Here is a 25,540-nt window from a genome sequence, read left to right as displayed (position 1 = left end):
TGATCAGGTTTTTTTTTTAGGTGTGTGTGTGTGAATGTGTGTGCGTGCTGGTCCTGGGATTTGAACCCTGGGCCTGTGCACTGTCCCTGAGCACTTTTGCTCAAGGCTAGCACTCTAGAACTTAAGACACAGCTTCACTTCCTGCTTTTTGGTGGTTATTTGGAGATAAAAGACTTAGAATCTTTACTGTCCAATCTGCCTTTCTATGGTGATCCTCAGATCTCAATGTCCTGAATAGCTTGGATTACAGGCATGAGCCCCTGGTGTCTAGCTTTATAATCATGGTTTTAACTGCTGCTTGTATACCAATATCAACATTTCTAAGAGTGACCATTCATTTTAACTCCATATTCATGTTTCAGCTACTTACTATAATACCAAAGTTGGAAGGTATTATTAGACATTTCTAGTCACACATACTGTGCAAAATATTTACAAAAAAGTTTCTGTATTATCTTTTGGCCAATGGCTCCATTATCTATCATTTCAAATAAGAGGCAGAAATGTTATCCTTGCCTACATATTCCTCTCTTCTAATAGCTAATGAGTCCCTGAGCCCATAAATAGGTCTCAGTAGCTGATTCTACCAATTTGAGTAACTTAACCCCTGGTAGATCTGTGCTCAGGCAATTTTAGTCTTTGATGGTTTTCCTGGCTTCATTTCTTCCCCTGTAAACTGCAGTCATCTGAACATTTAACAAACATTGATTCTTAGATTAAATCATGGGCCCACCTTGGAGATATTCAAAGTCTAAGGAGGCAATACAGCAACATGAACATAAAGTGACAATACAAGGAAACAGATGTGGTAATAGCTATGTAGAAACAGAGTCAGGGAGAGGAAATGAAATACCAAATTGGGTGTGCTGGAGATGGGAAGATAGCTTGAGAAGCTTTGAGAGAGGAAGAGACTCATCAGCTAAATGACATGGAGTTGTTCCACCACATCTATCATTCAATACTGATTCTGGGTACCAAAATATTCTCACACATCGTCTCAAAGAGTGCAAATTGTACTGCTAGCTTCACCGAGATTCAGGGAGTTAATAACACGACCAGTTATACAGCTGGAAAACCTGTTTTACACAAGAGCTGGAGATGATATCTACCTACCCATGGAGGCTGAGTGTACCTTCCATCTGGATTTGTCCAAAGGCTAAGGGGAGCTGGGGACACTAACTTTTATGGGGAGGGAGGCAACGAGTTGGAAAGGGGCCACCTCATACCACCCCCCCTCAGGCACACCACCCTTCAAGGCATCTTCCAGGGCCCTTAGTCAGGACCTCTGAAATGAGACTTCCATGACGGGTGGCTCGGGCCTGTGAGGAGGACTCTTCATCTCCCAATAACCATCCCAGGCCAATTTCTATGGCTCCTGAACACCGAATTCTCTAACACCCAGTGGCAGACCTCAGCATCAAGACTGCACTGGGGGGGAAGAGGGGGGCAGACCCGGAGCCTCTCCCCTGCCAAACGCCAGCGCTGCCCGCTCGGATCAGATCGAGGTTACTGCGGAAACGACCACAAAAGTTCTCGGGGCTGGGAACCAAGCAGCTCGAGGACCAGGGGCTCTCCGGATCCCCGAGGAGAAGTGCGCGGCGCCTGGAGGCTCACACAGTCCCAGGCCGCAGCCACCGGGCCCCGGCGCCGCAACCCTCCCCGGTACCAACCCAGCAGGGCGGACGTCGTCGACCCCCAGAGCCCAGAGGGCCGTGCGTCACGGGGGGCGTGGCCAGAGCGCGGCGGGGGCGTGGCCAGCACGCGCCCCGCCCCCCGCGCCCCGCCCCCTCCAGCCAAAAGGGGCGGGCGGGCGGGACGGGACGGGTTGGGGGCCGGAGTTTTCCACAGTCTGCGCCGGGCCCGGTGCCGCCACAGCTGACACGTCGCCACTCTCGGCGGTATCTCCCGTCCCCGCGAGCAGACTCGGAGCGGCGTGGGGAGCGCCATGGAGGGCCGCTGCCTGGCGGGCGCCGCCGCGGCGGCGGGGCTGGCCGGCTGAGGGCCCCCGCGCCGGGTCGCGCGGCATGAGGAGCCCCGGCGGGAGCGTCCTCCAGGCGCTCTCCCGGGTCCTGCAGCCCACCGACCGCCCGAACCGCACGGAGCGGCCGCCAGTCGGCTGGGCCCGGCCCCGGGCGGCGGGCGGGGCGGGCGCGGAGGACCGCCTTCCCCGCGGGGGCGGGGCGCGCGCGGCGGCGGCGGCGGCGGCGGCGGCGGCGGCGGCCTCGGCGGCCTCGGGCGCCCTGCTCGGCGCCTATCTGGAGCGCCACGGTCCGGCCTCGGAGTCGCCGGCGCCGGGCGGGGCCTTGGCGGGCGGTCCGGGGAGCGGCGGCGGCGGCGGCGGCGGCGGCGGCGGCGGGGGCAGCGCGGCGGTCGGGGTGGCCGAGGTGAGAAGCTGGCGTTGCTGCTGCCTCGGCAGCACCTGTTGGTGCCGGAGCCTCGTGCTGGTGTGCGTGCTGGCCGCCCTGTGCTTCGCTTCCCTGGCCCTGGTCCGCCGCTACCTGCAGCACCTCCTGCTCTGGGTGGAGAGCCTCGACTCCCTGCTGGGCGTCCTCCTGTTCGTCGTGGGCTTCATCGTGGTCTCGTTCCCCTGCGGCTGGGGTTACATCGTGCTCAACGTGGCCGCCGGCTACCTGTACGGCTTCGTCCTGGGCATGGGGCTGATGGTGGTGGGCGTCCTCATCGGCACCTTCATCGCCCATGTGGTCTGCCGGCGGCTGCTGGCCGCCTGGGTGGCCGCCAAGATCCAGAGCAGCGAGAAGCTGAGCGCCGTTATCCGCGTGGTGGAGGGAGGAAGCGGCCTGAAGGTGGTGGCGCTGGCCAGACTCACCCCCATTCCGTTTGGGCTGCAGAACGCCGTGTTTTCGGTAAGTGATGTCCCTCCGGACCTAGCGGCCCCCGGGGCTTCGGTTGGAGCCCGTCCTGGGTGACCGCCCCGCCAGGGCGCCCCAGCAGACGCCCGGTTAGAGAACGTGTGGCAGCGATAGTTCAAGAGTACTTTCCCTGCTGCCCTGAGAAGCCTAGCCCACGGACAGATCTCAGTGGAATGGAATAAAGAACTCTATTTCTTTTCAGGATGTGAGGGAGAGTCCTTTTGGGGAAAAGTAATAAAGGAAAAATGCCCCCCCCCTTTTTTTTTTTAACGCCGGGCATCTTAGTTCTGCAGCAGCTTTGGCAGCAGCTTCACCTTCTTAGCTTGCTTTCTTGGCTGCCTTAGCGTACCCAGGGTTTGATTAAAGATCAGCAAAATGGGGCTGAAGGGTGCTTTCCAGTCAACACAGTAAGAGATGTAGCAGTAGACCCTAGATTTTGGAGTTTCCCCCAATTCGTATTTTTTTTCTCTTTAAGTAATGTGTTATACAGCAATGTCAAGGAGAAAATCCTTCTTTTTATATTTCTCTTGAGATACTGTATTTTGAAATCACTGGCTGGTGGATAAAACGAACCAGGACAGATAACATTGCTAGGGCGACATCTGTTACCCTTCTTTATGTGCACCCTCTGGATCCTTTTTATCCTGCTCTTGTTCACATAACTTCTGTTTATTTGCTTTCGCAGCTGCCATGAATCTTTGTGCAACCGATTTAGGATAGGAACACTGGTAGGACACTGTCCAGCTGGAAGGATTCTGGTCTTTCCGTTGTGACTGTGGAACAGATTATTGAACTGACTTTACTTTCTTCTTTACTAAAATTAAAGGGCTAAACTAGATGACTGAATTTGAAAATTCCAATAATTTTTATGTTTTGGAATGTTCTTTAGTATCTTTAATTATACAAAGGAGTTGACATTCAACAGAGCAGTTTATGAATACATGGCATCTTGAACAAGTTTGATATTATTTCAGCCTTTAATCTTGTACTTTAAAAAAATTTTTTATTGTGAAAATACTGTACAGAGGGGTTACAATTACATGGGCAAGATAATGAATACATTTCTTATCAAGCATTGTAGACTAATTTTGTACTTTTATATAGTCTTTATCTCATAATATAAGCTATAAACATGAACCTTGACTCCAGACCAAAAGATGGTTGGTACTGAAGAATGTATAGGTTTATCCTGATACTTTGCCTTGTCCTCCAGTATAACCTTGCATGTTTGGACTTTTTCTTGTCTACCTTTTGTGTTCCAACTATTATCCAATGATCTTTTCAGCATACTGTTTATAATCCTTCAAGACTAGCAAGGCTGGATATGATGGGGCATGCCTATATTCCCAGCTGTTTGGGAGGTAGAAATAATAGGAAAACTTTTGAAGCCAGCTAGGGACCCTGTCTTAAAAAACAGATAGGTGGTGGAGGTAGGTAGGATGGAATCTCAGTCCAGCTTAGGTGAAAACATGAGACCCCCCACATGAAAAACAGACTGAAGGAAAAAAATAATTGAGAGTGTTGCTCAAATGATACTGCTTACTTAGCAAACTTGAGGCCCTACGTTCAAACCCCAATGTTACTAAAATAAATAAAGTAAGTATCCCTGAAGATGATGATTATGTACATCTAACAAGACTGTTATCTACTAGTGAGGAGCATAGGAGGTTTGAGATGCCTACTGACTTACAGGATTTGATGATGTTGCTGAAGTTGCTTTGATTTGTTTATAACGTGTGAAAAGTAATGGTACTTCTTGATAGGTTTATTGAAAAGGTATTTAAGATAAATATTTGAAACAGTCTGATATAGTCTTTTTTTTTTTTGTCCACTGTTGCCCTTTCTGTTGTTACTACCCAGGGTCACAGAGGAGAAGTAAATGGTGGTCAAAACCTCCTGGTAGTCTCTGAACACATGGCTCTCTCTGTGCCTAATGTAGATGTGTAGTAAGGATGTATCTGTTGACTGACAGTAAGCTAGGCTTTTCTTTCAGTAATGTCTCCTACATTTTAAATAAAATAATATACTTTGTACTTAGAAGTAATTTAAGATAGTCATGTAGCTGAAACTAAGCCTTACAAGGGAAGGCATTATGGGGTCAGGAGACTAGAAGGCCTATTGAACATAGTAGAGCTAGGTGCTGGTGGCTCACACCTATAATCCTATCTATTCAGGAGGCTGAGATCTGAGGATCACAGTTTGAAGCTAGCTTGCGTAGAAAAGTCTCATAAGACTCTCATTTCCAATTAATCACTTAAAAACTGGAAGTGTTGCTGTGGCAAGTGGTAGAGCCCTAGCCTTGAGCACAAAGAGGCTCAGGGACAGTGCACAGGCCCTGAGTCCACTCCCCACAACTGACAAATAAAAGTAGACATTGTTATAAAAAAATAGTAGACATTGTTTGTCATTTTCCTGCATAATGGAGACTCTTCTGTCTTAGAATTATTCATTCACCAAGTGGCAGAACTGAGGGATTGAATCTAGATTCATCTGAGACTGCCTCTTACTGCAACATTGCTGCTCATGGCCATAAGTTCTTCATGCTGTTATTCAGAACTGATTACTTCCTAAGTAGCCTTGTAACCAGAACCATTAAGTGTGTTTATCCAGGATAAAGAAAGCATGGTTTAAGCTGATGATAGTAATCTTGATTTTCCCTTCTGCCCTCTAGAACTTGGTTCTTCTTCTACCTTATAACACTCTGGCTGCCCACAGTTGCCCCCTTTCCAGGCATATTTCTTTGTGTTTTTGTTTGTACTTATTTCTTATCTTTGAAATTATCCTTTTGTTTTGTTTTCATATTCCACTTGAGGCTTCTTTTCTCACTGTCTTTGATTTTTAAAAATTTACCTTAAAGAGGAAGTTAGGTGCAATGGTCATTAGTAGCACTGGCTACTGTGTCAGCTGTCACTATACTTTTGAAAGTCAAAATAGAAAATCACACCTATGATTAGTATACTGTAGTATTCTTAAATCATGCAAAATACCATTTCTCAAGTACATATTTAATTTTTTTTTTAGTTTTAGTTTAGTTTTTTTTTTTTTTTTTCATCTTAGGGGCTGGCTCTATGGCTTAGTGGTAGAGTGCTTGCCTAGCAAGCATGAAGCCCTGGGTTTAATTCCTCAGTACCACATAAACAGAAAAAGACTGAAGTGGCTCTGTGGCTCAAGTGGTAGAGGCTAGCCTTCAGCAAAAGAAGCTCAGAGACAGTGCCCAAACCCTTTCAGGCCTCAGGACTGGCAAAAAAAGACAAAATTTAATGTTTTTGATGAAATCTTGTATTTACAGGTCTTGCTTCCCATTAAGAGGTGTTTAAACTTGAAGGTTTTTTTTTTTTTTTGGTCACTAACTACTGGTCTTATTCAGACACATATAGAATGACCATAAGTGCTTTTAAGGTAAGTTGAAATAGACCAAATTATGCTTCAGTAACAACCTTCAAGGTTCAGTGATATAAAAATCCAGGTTCTATTTATTCTACTTGACAACACAGGTCCAGGCTAAACTTTGTGGGGAGGGTTCTCTGATTTGTATCATTTTTAGTCTGGGTTACAGGCTGACAAAACCACCATTTTGTACTTCATTATGATGAATAGTGAATTACATACTTTAAGTGTCCACTGTAAATAATATCACTCTTTACTGTCCTGAAAAAGTTTTATTGCCCAGCTACCACTAACCACAGAGAAATGATCCTGTGCTTGGAGCATGTGCTGGAATCTTAACAGCTGGCACTTAACGATCTCTATCTCCCTGTCTAGTCCCTTAAGTATAAGCATTGCCTAAGTCATGTGGATTCTGCCTCCTGGATGCATCAGTCCACTGCCACTGTCTGGTTCAGGTATTTCACCCTGCAACCAGACATCCCTGCTTCCTCCAAGCTCAAATTATTTAAAAGGAAACAACATGGGCTGGGAAGGTGGCTCAGTGGTAGAGCGCTTGCCTTGCATGCATGAAGCCCTGGGTTCGATTCTGCAGCACCACATAAGCAGAAAAGCTGGAAGTGGAGCTGTGGCTCAAGTAGCTAGAATGCTGACCTTGAGCTGAAGAGCTGAGGGACAGTGCCTCAGAGTTCAGGCCCACGACCAGCAAAAAAAAAAAAAAAAAGGAAACAACAACAACAGATTTTCTAAATTGCCAAATGTGATTTTGATACTCTCTGGTGTGAAATTTTCAAATGGGCTTTCTTTTCCCTTTAGGATAAATTCCAGCCACTCTTAGGCTTCCCTCTGTAGTTTCTCTTATCGCTCTGAATAATTACTGTGTGCCCTTTATGTGATAACTTGTTTCATCCTCAGCATCCTAAGAGGTAGACATGGTATTGCTGACTTAAACATTGCAAGTAAAATCCAGACTATAGCTCTGAAGCTTCAGGTTTTACTTTTTATCAGTTTCTGGTAAAAAAAAAAAAAAAAAAAAGGAACTGTGGGTTAATAAGAAGGGATTGTTGAAGTGAAATCCTTCAAAAGTAAAAGCCTTGTAGAAATTTGTTGATAACGTTGAAAATTGAAAACATTCCCAAGAAAGATCACCTTATACTTAGTAATAATTAGTGACCTTGTAAGGTCCCACTCTATGGAGAATACATTTTAAAGTACAATGTTCTGTAAAATGTCTTTAATACAACTATATTAAGTGATTATTGGTTATTATAGGTAATAGGATTCGTACTGGTTCCTGTAGATTCCAAAGGTGTCAGATGTTTTGGTTGTTAGGTTACTTGATAAGAGAGCCCAAACCATCTTTTTCTTTACTTGTGTAAAAGAAAAACTTAAAAATTGTCAGAGAGATTCTGTTGCTTAAAAATAACCATATGGGAAATTTGTTTCAAATCTTTGAAGCCTTAAAATAAAAATGTAAAGCACCGTGAAAGATCCTCTTAATCATACATTGTATAATGTCCAACTTTTAGAGTAGGCTTGCATTTATGATACCCCTTAATCATGAAAACATCCTTTGAAGAAGGTATAGTCTTATGAAGCAATTATTTAGAGGACAGATATCACAAAATTAAAATCAGACTTGGTTCATTTACTGTCACAGTTGTAGTTACCTTTTAGAGTTGTAATTCTGTTGTAGATTGTATTTTAGCTGCTTCAGAGCTGTGATAAAATACATATTTTGTTCATTACATATTACTTTGATCTGTTCTCTGCATTCCAAAATTATATTGAGGCTCAATATTAAAAAAAAAAAAACTTAACCAATGCTGATATTGCCCATATGAAGTACCAGGAACTGTTCTGTTATGCACACATTACTTATTAAATGCTCATAACCTTAATCTTCAGAGTTTTAATGAATTGAGGAACAAAGTGGTGAAGTACTTTGTCTACAATCCTGTGGTTAGCAAACAGAGTCATTAACTTAAAAAGCTTTTCTAGACACTTACCTTAGAACACCTTGCCTATAGGAATTGTGGAGGACCTTTTACATCTCAGGCACTGTACAAGGTTCCACAAAGATAAAGTAGCTGTCATCCAGGGTCAGTAAACCAGAGCTCATTGTTGTGTAAGTACACAGGCTAATAATGACTTCACTTTGTACTAGAATTTGAACTCACCCAGCCCTCCCATTTTTAAGTGGTTATAAAAGTATCAGAAGAAGAGTAATATATTTCATGCACATGAGAATTATATGAAAGCCAAATTTCAGTGTTTATAAATCATGGTGCTATTAGAGTACAGTTTTGCTTATTTATGTGTGTGCAATCGGTGGCCCTGCTTAAATTAAAACAGAGGCCCTTCATTTCTCACCTAAGTCTTAACTTTTTAACAAAATTGTGGGATTTTTTTTCCCACCTAAACAGAAAAAATAACTTAAAAAGTCAAGAGATTCTGATGCTTCTTTTGCTTAAAAATAACTGTATGAGAAATGTATTTTAAATCTTTGAAACCTAAAATAAAAAAAAGTAAAGCACAGTGAAAGATCCTTTTGCATTTGAAAATGCAAACAAACTAGATACAAATAAATTTAAAATGCTGGCTGGGGTCACTTCTTAATGGAACAACTTTTAAAATTGTGTTACTCCTTGACTCATTGCTTTGGTTATGTGTATGAACCCACAATAGCTTAGAAACTGCAACAGAAGTATTTTTGGTTTGATTTTGGGGGCGGACACAGGAAACTAAAACTGGTCCTAACTGACATACTGACAATAAAAGATACCAACATCTCTTAAAGCATGTATAACTACTCCTGAATATATTTTTATATAATTTACATTGAATTATCAAGAAGATAATACTTTAGTTTAAATTCAACGGAAAGGTATTACAATTAAAAGTTTCTGACATGTAAGTAAGCTCACAAATTTGGCAAAGTCTTAGCCTGGGAACCCTTGGAACAACTTCTGTGTGGTCAAACAAAGTCATTTAATGAATGCAGATTCATTAGGCAAGCACTTAGAATTTGCTTTGTAAAAGGCAAAAGTTTTGAGTAACAATCTAACAATACCTCCCAAACCCTTAGACAATTCAGTGATAACTGACGTTATAAATGTTTCTTAGTTTCTTAAAGTCCTGTGTAAGTAGATACACCCATAGATTCAGATAACAATTAGAAGTTGTAGTATTTGCCATTACACCAGTGTAGCAAGTACTTATTTCTTCTTTCCATTAAAGTATACTGATGTCCTGCCAGTGGTATAGTTCAGACAAAATAGAGGATGGAGGGCTGGGAATGTGGCTTAGTGGTAGAGTGTTTGCCCAGCATGCATGAAACCCTGGGTTTAATTCCTCAGTACCATATACAGAGAAAAAGCTGGAAGTGGCACTGTGGCTCATGTGGTAGAGTGCTAACCTTGAACCAAAAAAGCTCAGGGACAGTACCCAGGCCCTGAGTTTAAGCCCCAGGACTGGCAAAAAAAAAAAAAAAAAGGATGGAGACATAGTCTGCTTTGGAGAACTTAGATTCTAACACCAATTAGATAGGATCTAATCCTAATTAAATAGGGAGAAGAAACTAATGTAATGTTGTCTTAGCCCACATCCTCAGATCTTACAATATCACCCCATACAGTTAACCATTATTTCCTTGAAACTGTTTTCCTCTCTGTGTGCTCTTGAGTTCTCTCATCAGCCTCTGTGGTTTCTGTGTGTCTTACACAGGTTTACAGTTCACAGCACTTTACCTCTGGCTTATAGCAATGTATGCACAGTGTTTTCCTGGATTTAAAAAATGTTTAAAGGAAGATCTTATTAAAACTTATTTATTTTCCTCCTTGAACTTTGTTTACCTTTATTTACATAGTTGGACAAAAGAGCTTAAAATTTATTTTAACAGTATTTGGATTTGGGTTTGGTTTTGTTTACAAAATTACTGTTCATTGTAAAGACTGAAAAATACAGCACAAAGAAAATAGTTGTGAATGTTTTAGTATTTTTCTATATTTTGCATTGATATGTATTCTATTTTTCTTTTATAACATTGTGAATTACATTATTAACAACTTTGTGACCCTTGATGTAATGAACATTTCCCCACATATACTACAATATGACTTTTAATTACCTCACACAGCTACCTTTTTTAGCCCTGCTTAGAGACAGGTTTTATGTAGACAGTATTTGACAAATTTTGGTTCAGTGAGTGAAAATAATAAACGTATACTTTATCATGTTTTGTGAAGCACTTTACAACTACGTTCTGGTGGTTATTTGCATTTTATTTTTTGGGAAGAAGATCCAATTGTCTATATAACCCAGATTTTCAAAGTGTTCAAAATTATTTGGGAACATTGTACTGATGAAGAGGTTTGTATATACAAAGGTGGTTTTTATGTTATAGACATTTGACTAATTGATTTCTGTCCTTAGAAGCCCTTTACCCTAAGACACTCTCTCTGGCTTTTAGAGTGGGATCTTAAAGAGTCCTGCATTTTTCTTAGAGTACAATTTTCCCTAAGCATCTTAGCTGTGACTTTAGGTTCACTGAAGTTACTAGATACACTACTTTTCATTCAGCAAATAAAAGGAGGCAAGGTGGATATCCCCTGCAACGTGCTCACTGGCATTTACAGTAGTGAATAGAGCAAATGGTCCCCCAAGGTGCTGTCAGTCCAGTGGAGAGAAAGCATCTAGTACTCTGTATTACAGTGTAACATTTGCTGAGATTGAGTTCATTTTCATGTATAACATTTTTTTTCTGTGTGTTAGAGCAGGTGTGTGTTCAATTTCTGAAACACTTGTTGCACATGGACTTGTCATCTAGTCCTCATATTTATTACCAAAACATTAATTTTGTATTTAATGTTTAGTAAACCTTACATTATGACAAAAAGCATAAGAAAGGACAAGACACGTCAGTCCCTGCCAGAACTTGTAGTCTAGGCTAGGGGTAAATGTGGTGAGACCTTCAGTTGCTGTCCAGTTCGAAGGAGCAGGGAGATAACAGTGTTCCACTCAAGCTCTTGAGACCCATTAGGCTAACTAGGCAAATGACTGAGCAGTGAAAGACAGTTGCCCTAGTAAAGGGAGTAGAGGAAAGCACACCAGTATCCTTGCTAGAAAGAACAGGGTACAGAGACCTAGAAAGAGAAGAGTAAAGAGTGTTCTAGACTCTGGGAGACAGGAACAGTGTGATATGCAGCATGAGATGGTCAGAGCAGACTGTGAAGCACTAGTCAGGATTAGATTTTCATTTTAAGAAGATTTCTGCAGGATTTAGTTTAGATAGATGATGAGGGGGATACTCTGTTTATAACTGAAGAAGACAGCTCCTTGCCAATATCCCAGGGTACTCTAAGTCAGGCATTTCAATGGGATTGCCTTGGCCTGACATTTATATTTTTATGAGAAAGTAGAGGTAGAAGATAGAGAATTAAAATTCAGTGACTGGTAAGGCTTCCTTTAGGGTAATTCTGTGAGAACAAAAATTCTGAAATCTTTGTCAAAGACTAATGCTAGCTGAAGGTTCTTGTGGTTAGTTGGAGTAAAATTTTGACTTACAAGAAATGCTATATTAAGATACTATGGGATTTGTTTATCTTTAATAAAATTATTACTACTAATTTAAAATTGTATATGTTACTCTGTTGTGCCACTGGTTCAACTATTTAACATTCTAACTACACTGTTTACAATGATTAACTAAATTTAATCTTCTGTTTCCTTTCAGTATCAGCTTATGGAAAGAAACATGTAAAAATAATAACATTTTTCCTAGCATGAATCTTAGTCTTGAAAATTTTGGATAAACTTTGACTTACACATTGGACAAAAATCACATAAAGAGTTGAGTTTAGAATTATAAAATCTTTCTTACTATTCCCATGTGGATATTATTGATGTCATGAATGTCAATTATGTATTTTGTTTAGAGGAACTTCCTTAAGTTTAAAGGTTATGGACTAAATCTTTCCATCCTTGTATTTTAGAATATAACAAATGTTTGTTTTAAAGATTACTTCCATAATATGGAATTTTGTTATTTGCAACAAAGAATTTTAGTGACTTATTTTGTCATATGTTCTCATATATATTGTCATATGTTCTCATATATTTGACATTTGTTCTTAAAAAAGTCCTTGGTTCATGTGAGTGGATTCCCTAGTACTTTGTCTCATTAGCCAAGGCCCCTAATAGGTATCCACTCCCTGTACTTACCCTGTCTTTCCTTTGCAGTAACCACTTGCATGTGCCATATACAGTCTCTTCCTAGAAAACTTCTGCCTTCTTAAATCCAATCTATCTTTGCCTGCCAACCCCAGGCTTAGTTCAGTGTCCATTCTATATTCCTTTTTCCAAAGAGTGTCTCTGTTGTCTCCAGTTTTACAACTGATTTTAATTCCTCTCTCCTCTTTAGTACTCAGTGCATAGTGCTTCTCAAGGCATCCTTTCCATCTGTGGATGAGGTAGTTGGTATATGATTATGCTATGTGACTCTTTAACTTTCCATCTTTATAATACCTATGGGAGCATCTTTCATAGAGTTAGTACTGAATCAGTGATTGATGAAGTGCAATGTCAATAGCTTGGTGCTGTAATGTTCTTTTCAAACCATCTCTATGAATAGGAGATGAATGTGATTTTAATGAATATAAACTTTATTGTTTTTGTGCATTTTTTTGTTGGTCATAGGGGCTGAACTCTGGGCCAGGTTGCTGGCCCTCAGCTCTTTAGCTTAAGGCTAGCACCCTACCACTTGAGCCACAGTGCCACTACTGGCATTTTTTTTTTTCTGCTTATGTGGTGCTGAGGAATCGAACCCAGCCCTCATGCTTGCAAGGCAGACACTCTACCACGGAGCCACCTTCCCAGCCCAAATATAACTTTAATAATAATTTTGTTGTCATTTGCATAGTTACTAGAGTAGTTTGTAGTTATAAAGTAACTATTCAGAGCTGATTAAATGATCAGATCTTAAAATTAGTTTTAAAAATGTTGAATAAATTTTTTTTTTTTTTTTGGTCAGTCATGGGGGGTGAACTCGGCCTGGGTGCTATCCCTCAGCTCTTTAGCTCAACTAGTGCCTTGCCACTTGAGCCACAGCACCACTTCCAGCTTTTTCTGCTTATGTGGTGCTGAGGAATCGAACCCAGGGCCATGAGAGGCTAGCACTCTACCACTGAGCCAACTTCCCAACCCTGAATAAAGTATTTTTTTAATTTAAATTTTATTGTAAAGGTGATGTACAATGAGGAATGAGGTTTCAATAAAGTATTTAATATCTTTCTTCCATACAATAGTACCAAATGGGGCTATGGAGAAGTTATTCTTAAAATTTGTAGCAGTCATATCAACAATAACATAAAATCTTTACACATTATGAAATGCATTGCATACATGAATAAAACAACCAAAGTTTAATAAGGAGGATAACAAGCTTTGGGTAATTGCATAAACTTTTCTGGATAAGAATATTGATTATTGTACATATTTACCCTAATTAAATTTGAAAACTTGGCTTAATTTTAATATAAAATGTATTCGTTTGCTTTTAGTGCAGTTTGAAATAGATATTCTGTAGTAAGAGTCCATATAGGCTCTTATGTGCAATAACACCATTTGTAATATTACAGTTCAATAGAGAAGCTATTGATTACCTTACATACAATGTCCAGAAAATTGGTTAAAGAATAGATAAAGAAGAAGCAATAACCTCACTTTTAATCTGAATTCCAAAGTATATAAATGGTAAATATTAAGAGGGAAAACAACCAGAAAAAAATAGGTAAAAACTAATAGATCTAGGAAGACTTTCTATAGCTAAAAGCAGTTGAAAATCTAGGGGGAAATATTAGTAATGTTGAATTATAAATACATATAGAAATCATTTTAAAACAAAGTTAAAAGATAAGCTAGGCTTGTAGTCTCAACTAAAGCATGGATGGATCACTTGAACCCAGGAGTTGCATCTTACCATGGACAGCATAGTATGACTGAAAATAAAATGAAAAAAAAGGGAAAGACAATTTAGTGGAGAAGATATGTTGCATATAATAGACCTGCATATAATCATCCTTCCTATATAAATGCCTCTTAAGAGTAAATGCAAACATTGAACACTTTGAGAAAAGGCAAACATTAACCAAAAAAATCTATAGATATGAAAATACAAAACTAGTGTCACTATATGAGAATAATGCAGATTAAATAATGATACAACATTTTTACCCTATCAAAGTACACAAGATTGACATGTGCTTCTTAAAGTTGTGAGAGTATAATGAACACTGATATTGCTAACAGATATTTAAATTAGTGTGAACATGCTACTCAGGAGGCTAAGATCTGAGGATTGTTGTTTGAAGCCAGCTTGGGCAGGAAAGTCCATGAGACATTTATTTCCAATTAAGCCCTGATAAGGCTAGCAGTGGAGCAGTAGCTCTGTGGTAGTGCTAGCCTTGAGCAAAAAAGCTCAGAAACAAGGCCCAGGCCCTGAGTTCAAGCCCGGGAACCAGCACACACCCACACACAAACTAGTGTGAACATTTTAGAACATAATATGCAGTGTTTACTGTTTGAGTCAATATTTTCATTCTTAGTGGTCTATCCTAAGATAACTGAGATTTATATTATTTATTGCTGTGTAACATCACTTCAAAATTTTGTAGCTTAAAACAGCAAACATTATCTCACAGTTGTGAGTCAGGAATAACTGTATACCTCACTGCTAGTTTGTAGTTCAGATCCCCTCACAATTCTTCAGTAAAGGTGTTGGCTTAGGCTGCAGTCAAGCTTGATTATCAGAGTTTGCCTCTAGGCCTGCTCATGTAGCTGTTGGCAAGCCTCAAGTGCTTGCTTATTGCTGACTTTTTCACATGGACTTCTCCGATGAGCCTGTCAGCTAACCTACTTGGGGAAGATTTCCTGCTGGAATCTGTTTGTTAAAAAGGAAGCAGGAGGTCTAGCTCACATTCCTGGGCCTCAATGCCAGTAAACTGGGTCATTGGGAGTATTTTAGATGCACTTTTCCACACAGGTGAATGTACAAGAGGGTTTTTTTTTTTAAAGGAAACAATTGCATTGACACTAAGAAATGACTTGAATTCTCAGTGTTAATCTGGCTTTAGAGCACAGCAACGCCACTGCCATTTACGAATGCTTATGACTAGTTAGTGACATGATAACTTGTCTGTGTATGGGGATGTTCTCTTGCAGTTGTAGGAATAGAATTTTAAAAATTTCTTTGAACTTTTATTTGATTCTAAATGTATAGTTTGCATGCATTCCCTTTAAAGTCTGAATGCTGTGTATTTCAGCTCTCTCCCTAGAGAAATCACTACTGAGACATAGACATTTTTGTGTTATTTTGCTTGGTAATGAATCATTCCCTTTAATCTGCTTTCTAGATTACTGATCTCTCATTACCCAACTATCTGATGGCATCTTCAGTTGGACTGCTTCCTACTCAGCTTCTGAATTCTTACTTGGGTACCACCCTGCGGACAATGGAAGATGTCATTGCAGAACAGAGTGTTAGTGGATATTTTGTTTTTTGTTTACAGGTGAGTTTACAGCCAAAAATCATCTTTTTTCTTCCTTTTCTCTTTTGCTGATTTAAACCAAATAGATTTTGTTGAACATAATTAGAGTATTGAAAGAACAAGGAAACAATGCTACTTCATATTTGGACAATGTTTTCTAATTGTGTGGGTGTATGGAAGGGAAGTGTGTAGAACTGAATTGATAAAATTTTCTTTAAAAGAAGGATTGCTAAAAATAGGATTCTTTTTTGTTTTTTTTTTTTTTTTGGGTCCGGTCGTGAGGCCTGAACTCTGGGCCTGGGGACTGTCCCTCAGCTCTTCAGCTCAAGGCTAGCGCTCTACCACTTGAGCCACAGCGCCACTTCCGGCTTTTTTCTTTTTGCTTATGTGGTGCTGAGGAATCGAACTCAGGCCTCAGGCATGCAAGGCAAGCGCTCTACCACTGAGGCAACTTCCCAGCCCTAGGATTCTTTTTGTAAGCATTGCTTTTTCTTTTTTTGGTCATGGGGCTTGAACTCTGGGCCTGGGCACTAACCCTCAGCTCTTCAGCTCGAGGCAAGCACTCTACCACTTGAGCCACAGTGCCACTTCCAGGTTTTTGGTGGTTTATTGGAGATAAGAGTCTCATGGCCTTTCCTGCATGGGCTGGCTTTGAACAGAGATCCTCAGATTTCAGCATCCTGAGTAACTAGGATTACAGGTGTGAGCCACTGATGCCCAGCCTGTAAGCATTGTTTTTATTTTTATTTTTTATTTATTTATTTTTTGGTCGGTCATGGGGCTTGAACTCTGGGCTTGGGCGCTGTCCCTCAGCTCTTCAGCTCAAGGTGAGCGCTCTACCACTTGAGCTACAGCGCCACTTCCGGTTTTCTGGTGGTTTATTGGAGATAGGAGTCTCATGGTCTCTCCTGCCCGGGCTGGCTTTGAACCGTGATCCTCAGATCTCAGCCTCCTGAGTAGCTAGGATTACAGGCGTGAGCCACCAGCGCCGGCTTGTAAGCATTGTTTTTAAAGTCAAATCAGACTGTATTTTGACCCTGAAGGGTTTGCTTTAAGAAATATTATCATTTTGGACATTCAGAGAGCCTTCTTTTATTTTCCTTTTCCAGTTTTTTTAGACCTATACTCCCCCCCCATCCCTCCCCCCTCCCTCTCCTCCCTCTACCCTCCCTCTCCTCCTTCCCCCCACTCCACCCAGTCCTGGGGCTTAAACTCAGGGCCTGGGTGCTCTCCCAGAGCTTCTTTTATTCAAAGCTAGCACTCTACCACAGTGCCACTTCCAGGTTTTTCCAAGTCGTTTATTAGAGATCAGAGTCTCATGGACTTTTCTGCTGGAGCTGGCTTCAAATTGCAATCCTCAGATCTCAGCCTCCTGAGTAGCTAGGATTATAGGTATGAACCTATAACCTGGGCAGTGGTGCCCAGCTCAGACCTATATTTTTTTATATAACCAGATTCCAATTTAAAGTTTTTGTTAAAACGGATCACTCATATTAATGTAGCATGTTAATGACAAAATGTTAAACATCCTATGTTTATAGTAATATATAATTTGTTTTTGACACCATTTTCAGCTTATTTTTAATAAAAATTTAAGCATATTTTGTGCTTTTAGTTTCCTAAAAAGAGTAACATTTGACATTATGATAGAAAAATTGAAATAGTTAATTCTAAATTACTAGTAATTATAGAGGATTAGGACTTAATTCTATGCATTTTAGTTACTCAGCTGTAATCAGTGCAGTGCCTGGTGCTTCTTAAAGTATGGGATCATCCTTTATCCTCATTTGTTATTACTTGCCTTGGTCTAGCAAATTAAAACTTAAGACAGGAAGGGAAAAAATAAACATGTCTTTCTAGGCTGAAGAGGCATTTAGGGAAAAAATTATTTTTGTTCTTGTTTGATTTATTGGTATTAGTTATAGCCTAATTTCTTTTAAGAAGGATTTAATATAACTTACAATTATATACTGAAGAATAAAAATAGGATGAAGAAGTCATCTATTCATTTAGTTATTTTTATTGTAAAGTTGACGTACAGAGGGTTTATAGTTACACAAGTCAAGTAATAAGCACATTTTTTTTTCAATCCTGGGGTTTGAACTCAGGGCCTGGGCACTGTGCCTGAGCCTCTCTGTGCTTAAAGCTAGTACTCTACCACTTGAGCCACAGAGACACTTCCGGCTTTTTCTGTTTATGTGGTACTGAGGAATCCAACCCAGGGCTTCATGCATGCTAGACAAGCACTCTACCACTAAGCCACATTCCTAGCTTGTACATTTCCTTTTGAATAGTGTCACCTCTTCTCTTATTTTCTCTCAGTTTTTCCCTCCTAACTACCCTCTCCCCAAGTTGCGCATGTCATTTTCAACATAGTGTCTAGTGAGGGCTGTCTGCTGCATTTGTTCACCCTTTGTCCCCACCATTTCTATGCTCCCCTTTACCCTTGCCCAAACAGGCAAACTTACTACAAGACAAAAGGTACAGAAATAAACAACAGCAACACGGGAGAAAAAAAAAAACAAAAAATCAAAACCCAAACAAAAAGCAAAATAACTTCTTGGCATTTGATAAACCTCCTTTTATAAGATCATATGCATGTAGCTGTTTAGACTTTGTGATCCTCTCCTAAGACTATCCTCCCCTGGTCTCACTCATCTTGAATGGGAAAAGTAATGGAGGAAAAAATTTCAGATTCCTTCTGTTTGGTATAAATGAGCCACAAATTTGCCTCTGAGCTTGTAGCTGCCAACCTAAAGATAATGTATATTATCAGGAAAATTGGAGCAATTCAAAACAAATGTCAGGGAAAGCCACAACTTCTCTTTTATTGACATTCATAGATTTGATGTCTGACTCTTAAATCACATCTGTGACTTGTGACTGGTGTCATGTCCTGTATTTTTTTTGTCTCCACTAACCAAAACTCCAACCCTGCCTTGAGTCCAACTTTGATTTATTTTGTACCTGTTCTTTTAGATGCAAAGACCTGTCACCAGACCAATGGGTAATTATTTTATGGTTGCAAACCTACTAGTTTTCAGTACTGCCCTTATCCCCACTGCCTCCTGTTTTCTTCTTACCTTTCTGTTATTTCCTTAAAATAGTTGACTTAAAGCTATATCATCACTCTCCTCACAATTATAATTTCTTCTTAGATTCCCCTCTTTATCACCAGATTACCTTTCTTCTTCTTCTTTTTTTTTTTTTTTTTTGGTCTGTTGTGGAGCTTGAACCATAGGCTTGGGCGCTATCCCTCAGCTCTTCAGCTCAAGGCGAGTGCTCTACCGCTTGAGCCACAACTCCACTTCCAGTTTTCTAGTGGTTTTTATTGGAGATAAGAGTCTCACAGACTTTCTTGCCCAGGCTGGCTTTGAACTGTGATCCTCAGATCTCAGCCTGCTGAGTAACTAGGATTACAGGCATGAGCCACCAGTGCCCGGCTTACCTTTCTTCTTATCATAGGAGATTAAACAATTTCAAATAGGAACCCTTTCATTTCTATCTGAGTGATCAGCCGCCCTTGGGATTCTGCCCATACTTTGCTTTTCAACTAGGAGTGGAAAACTTGTAGGTATTTTTCTAAGGATGCTATCTTTTAAAACTTTTAAAAACAATTGTCTATAATTCTGTTTCTCAATTTTTTTTCTCTATCTAAATTCTTACCAAACTAAGGAAGGAGGGGAGGGGAGGCGGATCATGTTGGGAAGAGCCCATTCAAATTTTTAGGCTCATGGATCTAGGATAGCTGAGACTTTGCTGTTTACATAGGAGGAAGTAAATTTAGGAATTTCTTCCTGCTGAGTACCTCAGAAATTAGTTCACCTAGTCTAAACTTCCTTTTGGTGTCCTGCCCTCCTCCTTCTGTCCTTCCCGCCAACTGTTCTTTCTGATTGTCACTCACTTAACTCAGATACACTTGCCAGTTGTCACCTCACTTGACTTCTTAGCTACTTAAGACTGTTGATTATGCCTTCATTCTTCCTCTCAGTTTCTTTGGTACTGCTGTCTCCCTACACACACACACCTATCACACACACTTGTCTCCAATGATTGTCTTTTGTTCACTCCTAAATCTATGTTTCTGAATATTCTCCCCTAATCTTTGCAGTGTCAAGCTGAAAACATTTTTTCCCAGGCAAATCTTATAACTATGATAGCTGCTAACGTGTTTATTTACATATTCTTTTACCCACATAGCTTCAGCTCAGTTTTCTCTCTATAGCATCAGACAAGTTCATTGTCTGAATATCTAGTAAAAACCTCAAATACACCATGACTTAAATAGAATTTAGTATCTCCATCACACACACTCAATTCTCTGTCTCAGTCACTTTGCATGTTGTTATCATCTACTGGTAAGTATCAGATTTTAAGGGTTTTTAATAAGTATATCTTGTTATATATATATTAAGAGAACTTACATTAGAGAAAGTTATAGGATTCCAGGTTTAAAACTCCACCTTTATCCTTTTTCTCTTTTTAAACTAGCATGTTAATTTTACAAAATGATTTCACTGTGCATATATAATGTAGTTTGATCAAATTCACCTCTTTCTTTTTCTCTCTTTTATCCCTTCCACTTTCTAAACAATTCTAAAAGAAAACTCCAACTCTGTAATATTTAAATTACTTAAGACTTCTATTAAACATTGGTTTGACACTTTTCCTAGTATCTTTTGGAATGCCTTTGAGAAAAGCTGTCATCATGTTTTCTTGTTTTCCATTATTACAAAAGCTTCCATGTTCTTAATTTCTGTGGAAGTGTATTGGCTGAGTGCTTTTATTTTGTCTCAGTTCTGATGAATTGCCCTTCTCTGAAGTGCCAGTATCTTGTAATCACAGCTACTTAGGAGGCTGAGATCTGAGAAATTCCAGCCTGGGCACGAAAAGTCTGTGTGACTTTTCAGTTACCAACAAAAATATGAAATAGATCTGTGGTTCAGTTGGTAGAACACTAACCTTGAGCCAGAAAACTCAGACAGTGCCCAGTCCCTGAGTTCAAACTCCAGGAGACAGACAGACAGACAGACAGACAGACAGACAGACAGACAGACAGACACACACACACACACACACACACACACACACACACACGAAAAATGCGGACATTTATCATTGAAGAAAATATATAATACTACAGTAGTACATTAGCATATATAATGCTTTATACTAATAAAGGTTGGTTTTTGTTTTCCTTGAAGGATGTTTTTAAGTACAAAGACTTCACACACACACACACACACACACAAGGAAATACCTGTGGACATTCATCATTGAAGAAAAATATGCAATACTACAGTAGTATATTACCATATATAATGCTTTATACTAATAAAGGTTGGTTTTGTTTTCCTTGAAGGATGTTTTTAAGTACAAAGACTTGTATTCATCAAACATCATTTATTTGTATCAAAGGGAAATATAGTTACTGCATATTTATAGGATACTATATAATAGCTACTCATAGATATTGGCATTCTCCTGGGAAAAGCAACAAAGGAGAGAAAAAATAATACCAATTTATTAGTTAAAAGTATGTAACCTCTTGCCTACATTAATTACAGAGCCAGATGCTGATGGCTAACGTCTGTAATCCTAGCTATTCAGGAAGCTGAGATATGAGAATCAAGGCTTGAAGTCATCCTAGACAGGAAACTCCTTGAAACTCTTGAAACTCTTATCTCCTGTAATCTACTCAACAAAGCTGGAAGTGGCACTATGGCTCAAGTGGCAGAGAAAAAGAAAAAAAAAATAGTATTATAGAAAATCTTATGACCCTGTGTAAGCCTGAAATTTATTAAATTTGTTTTTCTTTTTCCATATATAATTTTGATGACTAATATTTTATTTCTATTCACAGATTATTATAAGTATAGGCCTCATGTTTTATGTAGTTCATCGAGCTCAAGTGGAATTAAATGCCGCTATTGTAGCTTGCGAAATGGAACTGAAAACTTCTCTAGTTAAAGGCAGTCAACCAAATACCAGTGGTTCTTCATTCTACAGCAAGAGGACCCTAACATTTCCTGGAGGTGGAATCAATATTGTATGATTCTAATGAAACTTGTAATTGTCAAGAGCCTAGTGCACTGTCCAAAGTTTAGTAGTCACTTCTCTAGTGGGCAGAGACAAGCTCGATTTGTATTACGGCACAAACAAAACTGACTAGTTTTTAAATTGCACAATTTTTTTAAAGCAAAAATCCTTTTCTGGATATGTAATTGTAGATGCAATTTTGGCTGCACTTCTTTATCATGCCTGTAATGGCCTCTAGGTCTGCACTTTAGTGTCTTTTAATTGTTTAATTGGTGGGGACTTGCAAACAGAGAAACAGCCCAAATATTTTTTCTGCTTAGTGTTTTATTTATAAAGTCCATGTATAGTTTTCTGCATCTGTCTTACTTATAGTTTTAAATGTGTACTATTGTTGGATGTTCTTTGTTAGGAAGCTTGTCCCAAAGGGAAAAAACGATGTTTTCTGTTTGTTTTATTGATTTAAGTGGGACCACTTTGCTTCCCTTTCTTCCCTTGTTAGAAAACATATTGACTTTCAGTTGAATGTATTTCTGCAAGCATCACATTATTGCAGGGCCATTTACACATTTTCACACAAGCTTAAATCCTACATTGTGGGACTGAAGTGCTCTTAAGATACCTTTTTATTTTCACTGTGTAATATGCAAAGCAGAAGGGAAATTGTTTAGTGGGTGGTGGCTCAAAGTGAGAATGCACACCCATTCAAATTTGATTACATTCGCTTTACCTTCTTAGTCAGATCCCTCATCAAAGGGCTGTCCATTGCAATCCTACTAAAAACCATTTTATTAAGATGAACTTTTTCATTTTTATATTAATAATTAGGCTTTGAAATAAAGATATTATTCCTTTAAAATGGTGGGCTTGCCATCATTGAAGTTGTCACTCAGGTGGCCTTGTTTCATCAGAACGCCTTTTTTTAAAAAAAGCTTTAACCTCATGTTTATAGTTCCATTGAAGTACTTACATATTTGTCCCCATAGTCTTCAGCTTTAAAACAAAATACAGTAACTTAATGCTCAGATGTGTATTATTTACGCAACTATAAGTAAGTTTGTTTTGTTTTTTGGTACTTGTTTTTTCTCTGATAAGACTCAGGAATTCTGAAATGTGAAATTAAGTGTCTCAATTATTTCTTTTGTAGCATGAATAAAAGTGTATTTATTAATTGCACTTAGAACTATAGGATAAAAGATAGTATATGATTTGTATGACACGTATTCATTAATCTGATTTTTAAAATAGTTTAATTGTGAATTTAATAAGTAGATGTTTTACAAATTGATTACAGATATTAGTATAAAATTCCTGCTAGATATCTCTTTTTTGGTATAAATATCCCAACTTATCAGAGACCTCTTATTTGCCTTTCCTTAGGGTAAAACCTTTACCCTGATTTGCTAAAATACAAAAGAATTCTTGGAAGCAGGTTATTCTTGTCTTATGCTAGAGATGAATTTGATCCTTTTAATAAGATTTTTTTTCCCTATACAAATTGTTTTCCTTTTCTGAACAATCCATCAGTTCTCTTAACTGTGAGCAGCAGCAGACTTGAGTGTAACTAGGCAGGGTACCTAGGCATGAAGTATATGACAGACCTACAATCTTCCACTTTTAAAGAAAAATTCTGTGGTAGTGGAATATTCTTTTATGGCTTCTACCTAGTTTTTTTTAAAAAAATGATTACAGTTTAACAAAATAAATGATACATCTGATTTATTCTTTTACATGTAACTTAGCAACATTTTTTTTGTGTTTGGTTTTGTTCAAGGAACCGTTATTTAAGGTCACTGTTTTCCTCTCTATTTTATACTTCATATATTTTGAAGTGTATTTATTTTCATAGTGTTTGGGACTTGAATAACTTCACCAAATGAATACCTTTTGGTAGTTTGTAAAGCTTTCTTCCAAATGTTACACTTTGCTTGGTACTTGTACTAAATACATAAAGGTAAAAGAGAAATAATTTTTCTGTATTCTGCCAATCATAATTTTATATAATAAAATCATCCTTTTTTTCTTAAAATTGTATGAATTGACTGTTTTTAAGATTCTAGTCTGTAGCTGCACTTTGCCTTTTCTTCTGCATTTCTAACCTCGAAGTATACAGCTGTCCATTAGTAAGCTGCTCTTGGATTTGGTTCTGCGTCTTTAGGTGTACTTACTGTATTCTGTACAGAGCATTGCCAGACCTCCTGCACTCCAACTTTAACCACATCCTCAACTTAGGGAAGCCCAGCACGTTTGGAGTGCTTTCATGTTGCCAGGATGTTGTCTCCAGTCATATATATTTATGAATTGACTTTAGCCATGAATAGTTATGGAAATGAGAGGCTTTACAAGTTTTTTCAGACCATTTTTAAAGAACATCATAAAGCTGAATTGTTTTAAATTCACCTGAAAAAACATATAGTCTCTTGAGTCTGAAATCTAATGAGAGAAAGTACATTCTATGTTTAATTCTTTGGGCCTTCCAGTAAATATTTTTTCTGGTTTATTGTTAATATTTTTGTTTATTCTTTGCCAAATTTTGTTATCAGCTTCCATAAAAGTAGGATCTATTTTAAGAAAGTGTATATAGTAAATTTAATGTGGTTTTATGTTCATTTTTATTTGGACATCTAATTTAGAAAATAAATTGAAATCTGTATTCTGTTTTACAAATAACTATCAGGATATGTATTTCAATTTTATATTCTATTCATAAGTGAATGGATTTATTCAAAACCAGCTATACTTTTCCCCAGTGCACAATGTACCCTGTTACAGTCCTGTCTGATGTGGCTTTCCTATCCTAAGGGTTGAGTATATAACTATAAGATAGTTTCTCTTCGTGAGCCTATTGAGTTCCGTAGTTCCAGGGGTGAGACAGCCTCAGACTTGGCTGTCACTCTATCATCCCAACCTAGCCTTTTTTGTTGAGTCTCAGACTCTTGTGCCCTGGCTATCTTCAAAATTATTATCTTTTGGATCTCAGCCTCCTCTTGAGTATCTATGATTACAGACAGCAGCCCTCTGACTAATTTCAGTAGTTATCTTCTTTGCCCATACTGACACACCACTAAGCAATTGAGGTACATATATGACCAGCATTGCTTTGTGTGTTAATGTACAATGTGGGCTTGGATTTTCCCAGAGAAGATGCTGTGACATACATGTGTCAATGTTGTGTGGTTGTCTTTAGGATAATTGAGAAAGCCAGTAGGTGTGTGACAGTTTGGTTCAGGTGATCAGGTGAATTCAAGCTGTTCACAGTAAAGCAACATTTAAGAGAAAAATTTTTCTATGTATCTCAGCAACAGCAGTCCTGCCATTGGTTAATGGCCTGGTGGTGGAATTTTGTTAATGATGATCCATTATAGCATTGCCTGCTTTTAGGTTGGATAGTGCTGATTTCTGTTGTATTAGGGATTTAATTTTTGCTCTAGTCTGGAAAGCCATTTGAAAGGGGAGATAGATCACTTCCATAGGATGCTTATAACTCAGGAGTTCAACTAAGCTCATGAATTGAGCAGAAGCTTAACTCATTCCACATCTAAATTACAACCTGATAACTTCGGAACTGCAGAGAATGCTGAAAACTGTTTTCAAAAGTGGTTGAAGATTAAATAATAAATATTTCTAAACATGTATCAGTAAAATGTCTTGGTAATTGGTATCCCAAATCACTGTGTGCCTGAGAAAATAAAAAGTAGTATTTTA

At 39.0% G+C, this 25,540-nt stretch overlaps 1 protein-coding gene across 1 annotated transcript; it reads left to right on the top strand.

Moving 5' to 3' along the window:
* Positions 1–1,843: 1,843 nt before the first annotated feature.
* Tmem64 (transmembrane protein 64) lies at positions 1,844–25,540 on the top strand. The gene is made up of 3 exons (XM_069991032.1): positions 1,844–2,864; positions 15,665–15,820; positions 21,663–25,540. Exons 1-3 carry the CDS (start codon positions 2,025–2,027, stop codon positions 21,852–21,854), a joined length of 1,188 nt encoding a protein of 395 aa, XP_069847133.1. The 5' UTR covers positions 1,844–2,024; the 3' UTR covers positions 21,855–25,540.

The sequence above is a fragment of the Dipodomys merriami genome, unplaced genomic scaffold (genome assembly GCF_024711535.1).
Source record: "Dipodomys merriami isolate MVZ:Mamm:240054 unplaced genomic scaffold, mDipMer1.0.p SCAF_4, whole genome shotgun sequence".
In the NCBI taxonomy this organism is placed as follows: Eukaryota; Metazoa; Chordata; class Mammalia; order Rodentia; family Heteromyidae; genus Dipodomys; species Dipodomys merriami.
The sequence above is the reverse complement of the archived record's forward strand: the minus strand, read 5'-3'. Positions and strand labels throughout refer to the sequence as shown.

What these genes read in the sequence shown, in the direction of transcription:
- Tmem64 (XM_069991032.1), top strand. Translation starts at nt 2,025, where the DNA reads ATGAGGAGCCCCGGCGGGAGCGTCCTCCAGGCGCTCTCCCGGGTCCTG. An exon ending in TGCAGAACGCCGTGTTTTCG is followed by an intron (nt 2,865 to 15,664) that starts GTAAGTGATGTC and finishes TCTGCTTTCTAG; the next exon opens with ATTACTGATCTCTCATTACC. An exon ending in ATTTTGTTTTTTGTTTACAG is followed by an intron (nt 15,821 to 21,662) that starts GTGAGTTTACAG and finishes TTCTATTCACAG; the next exon opens with ATTATTATAAGTATAGGCCT.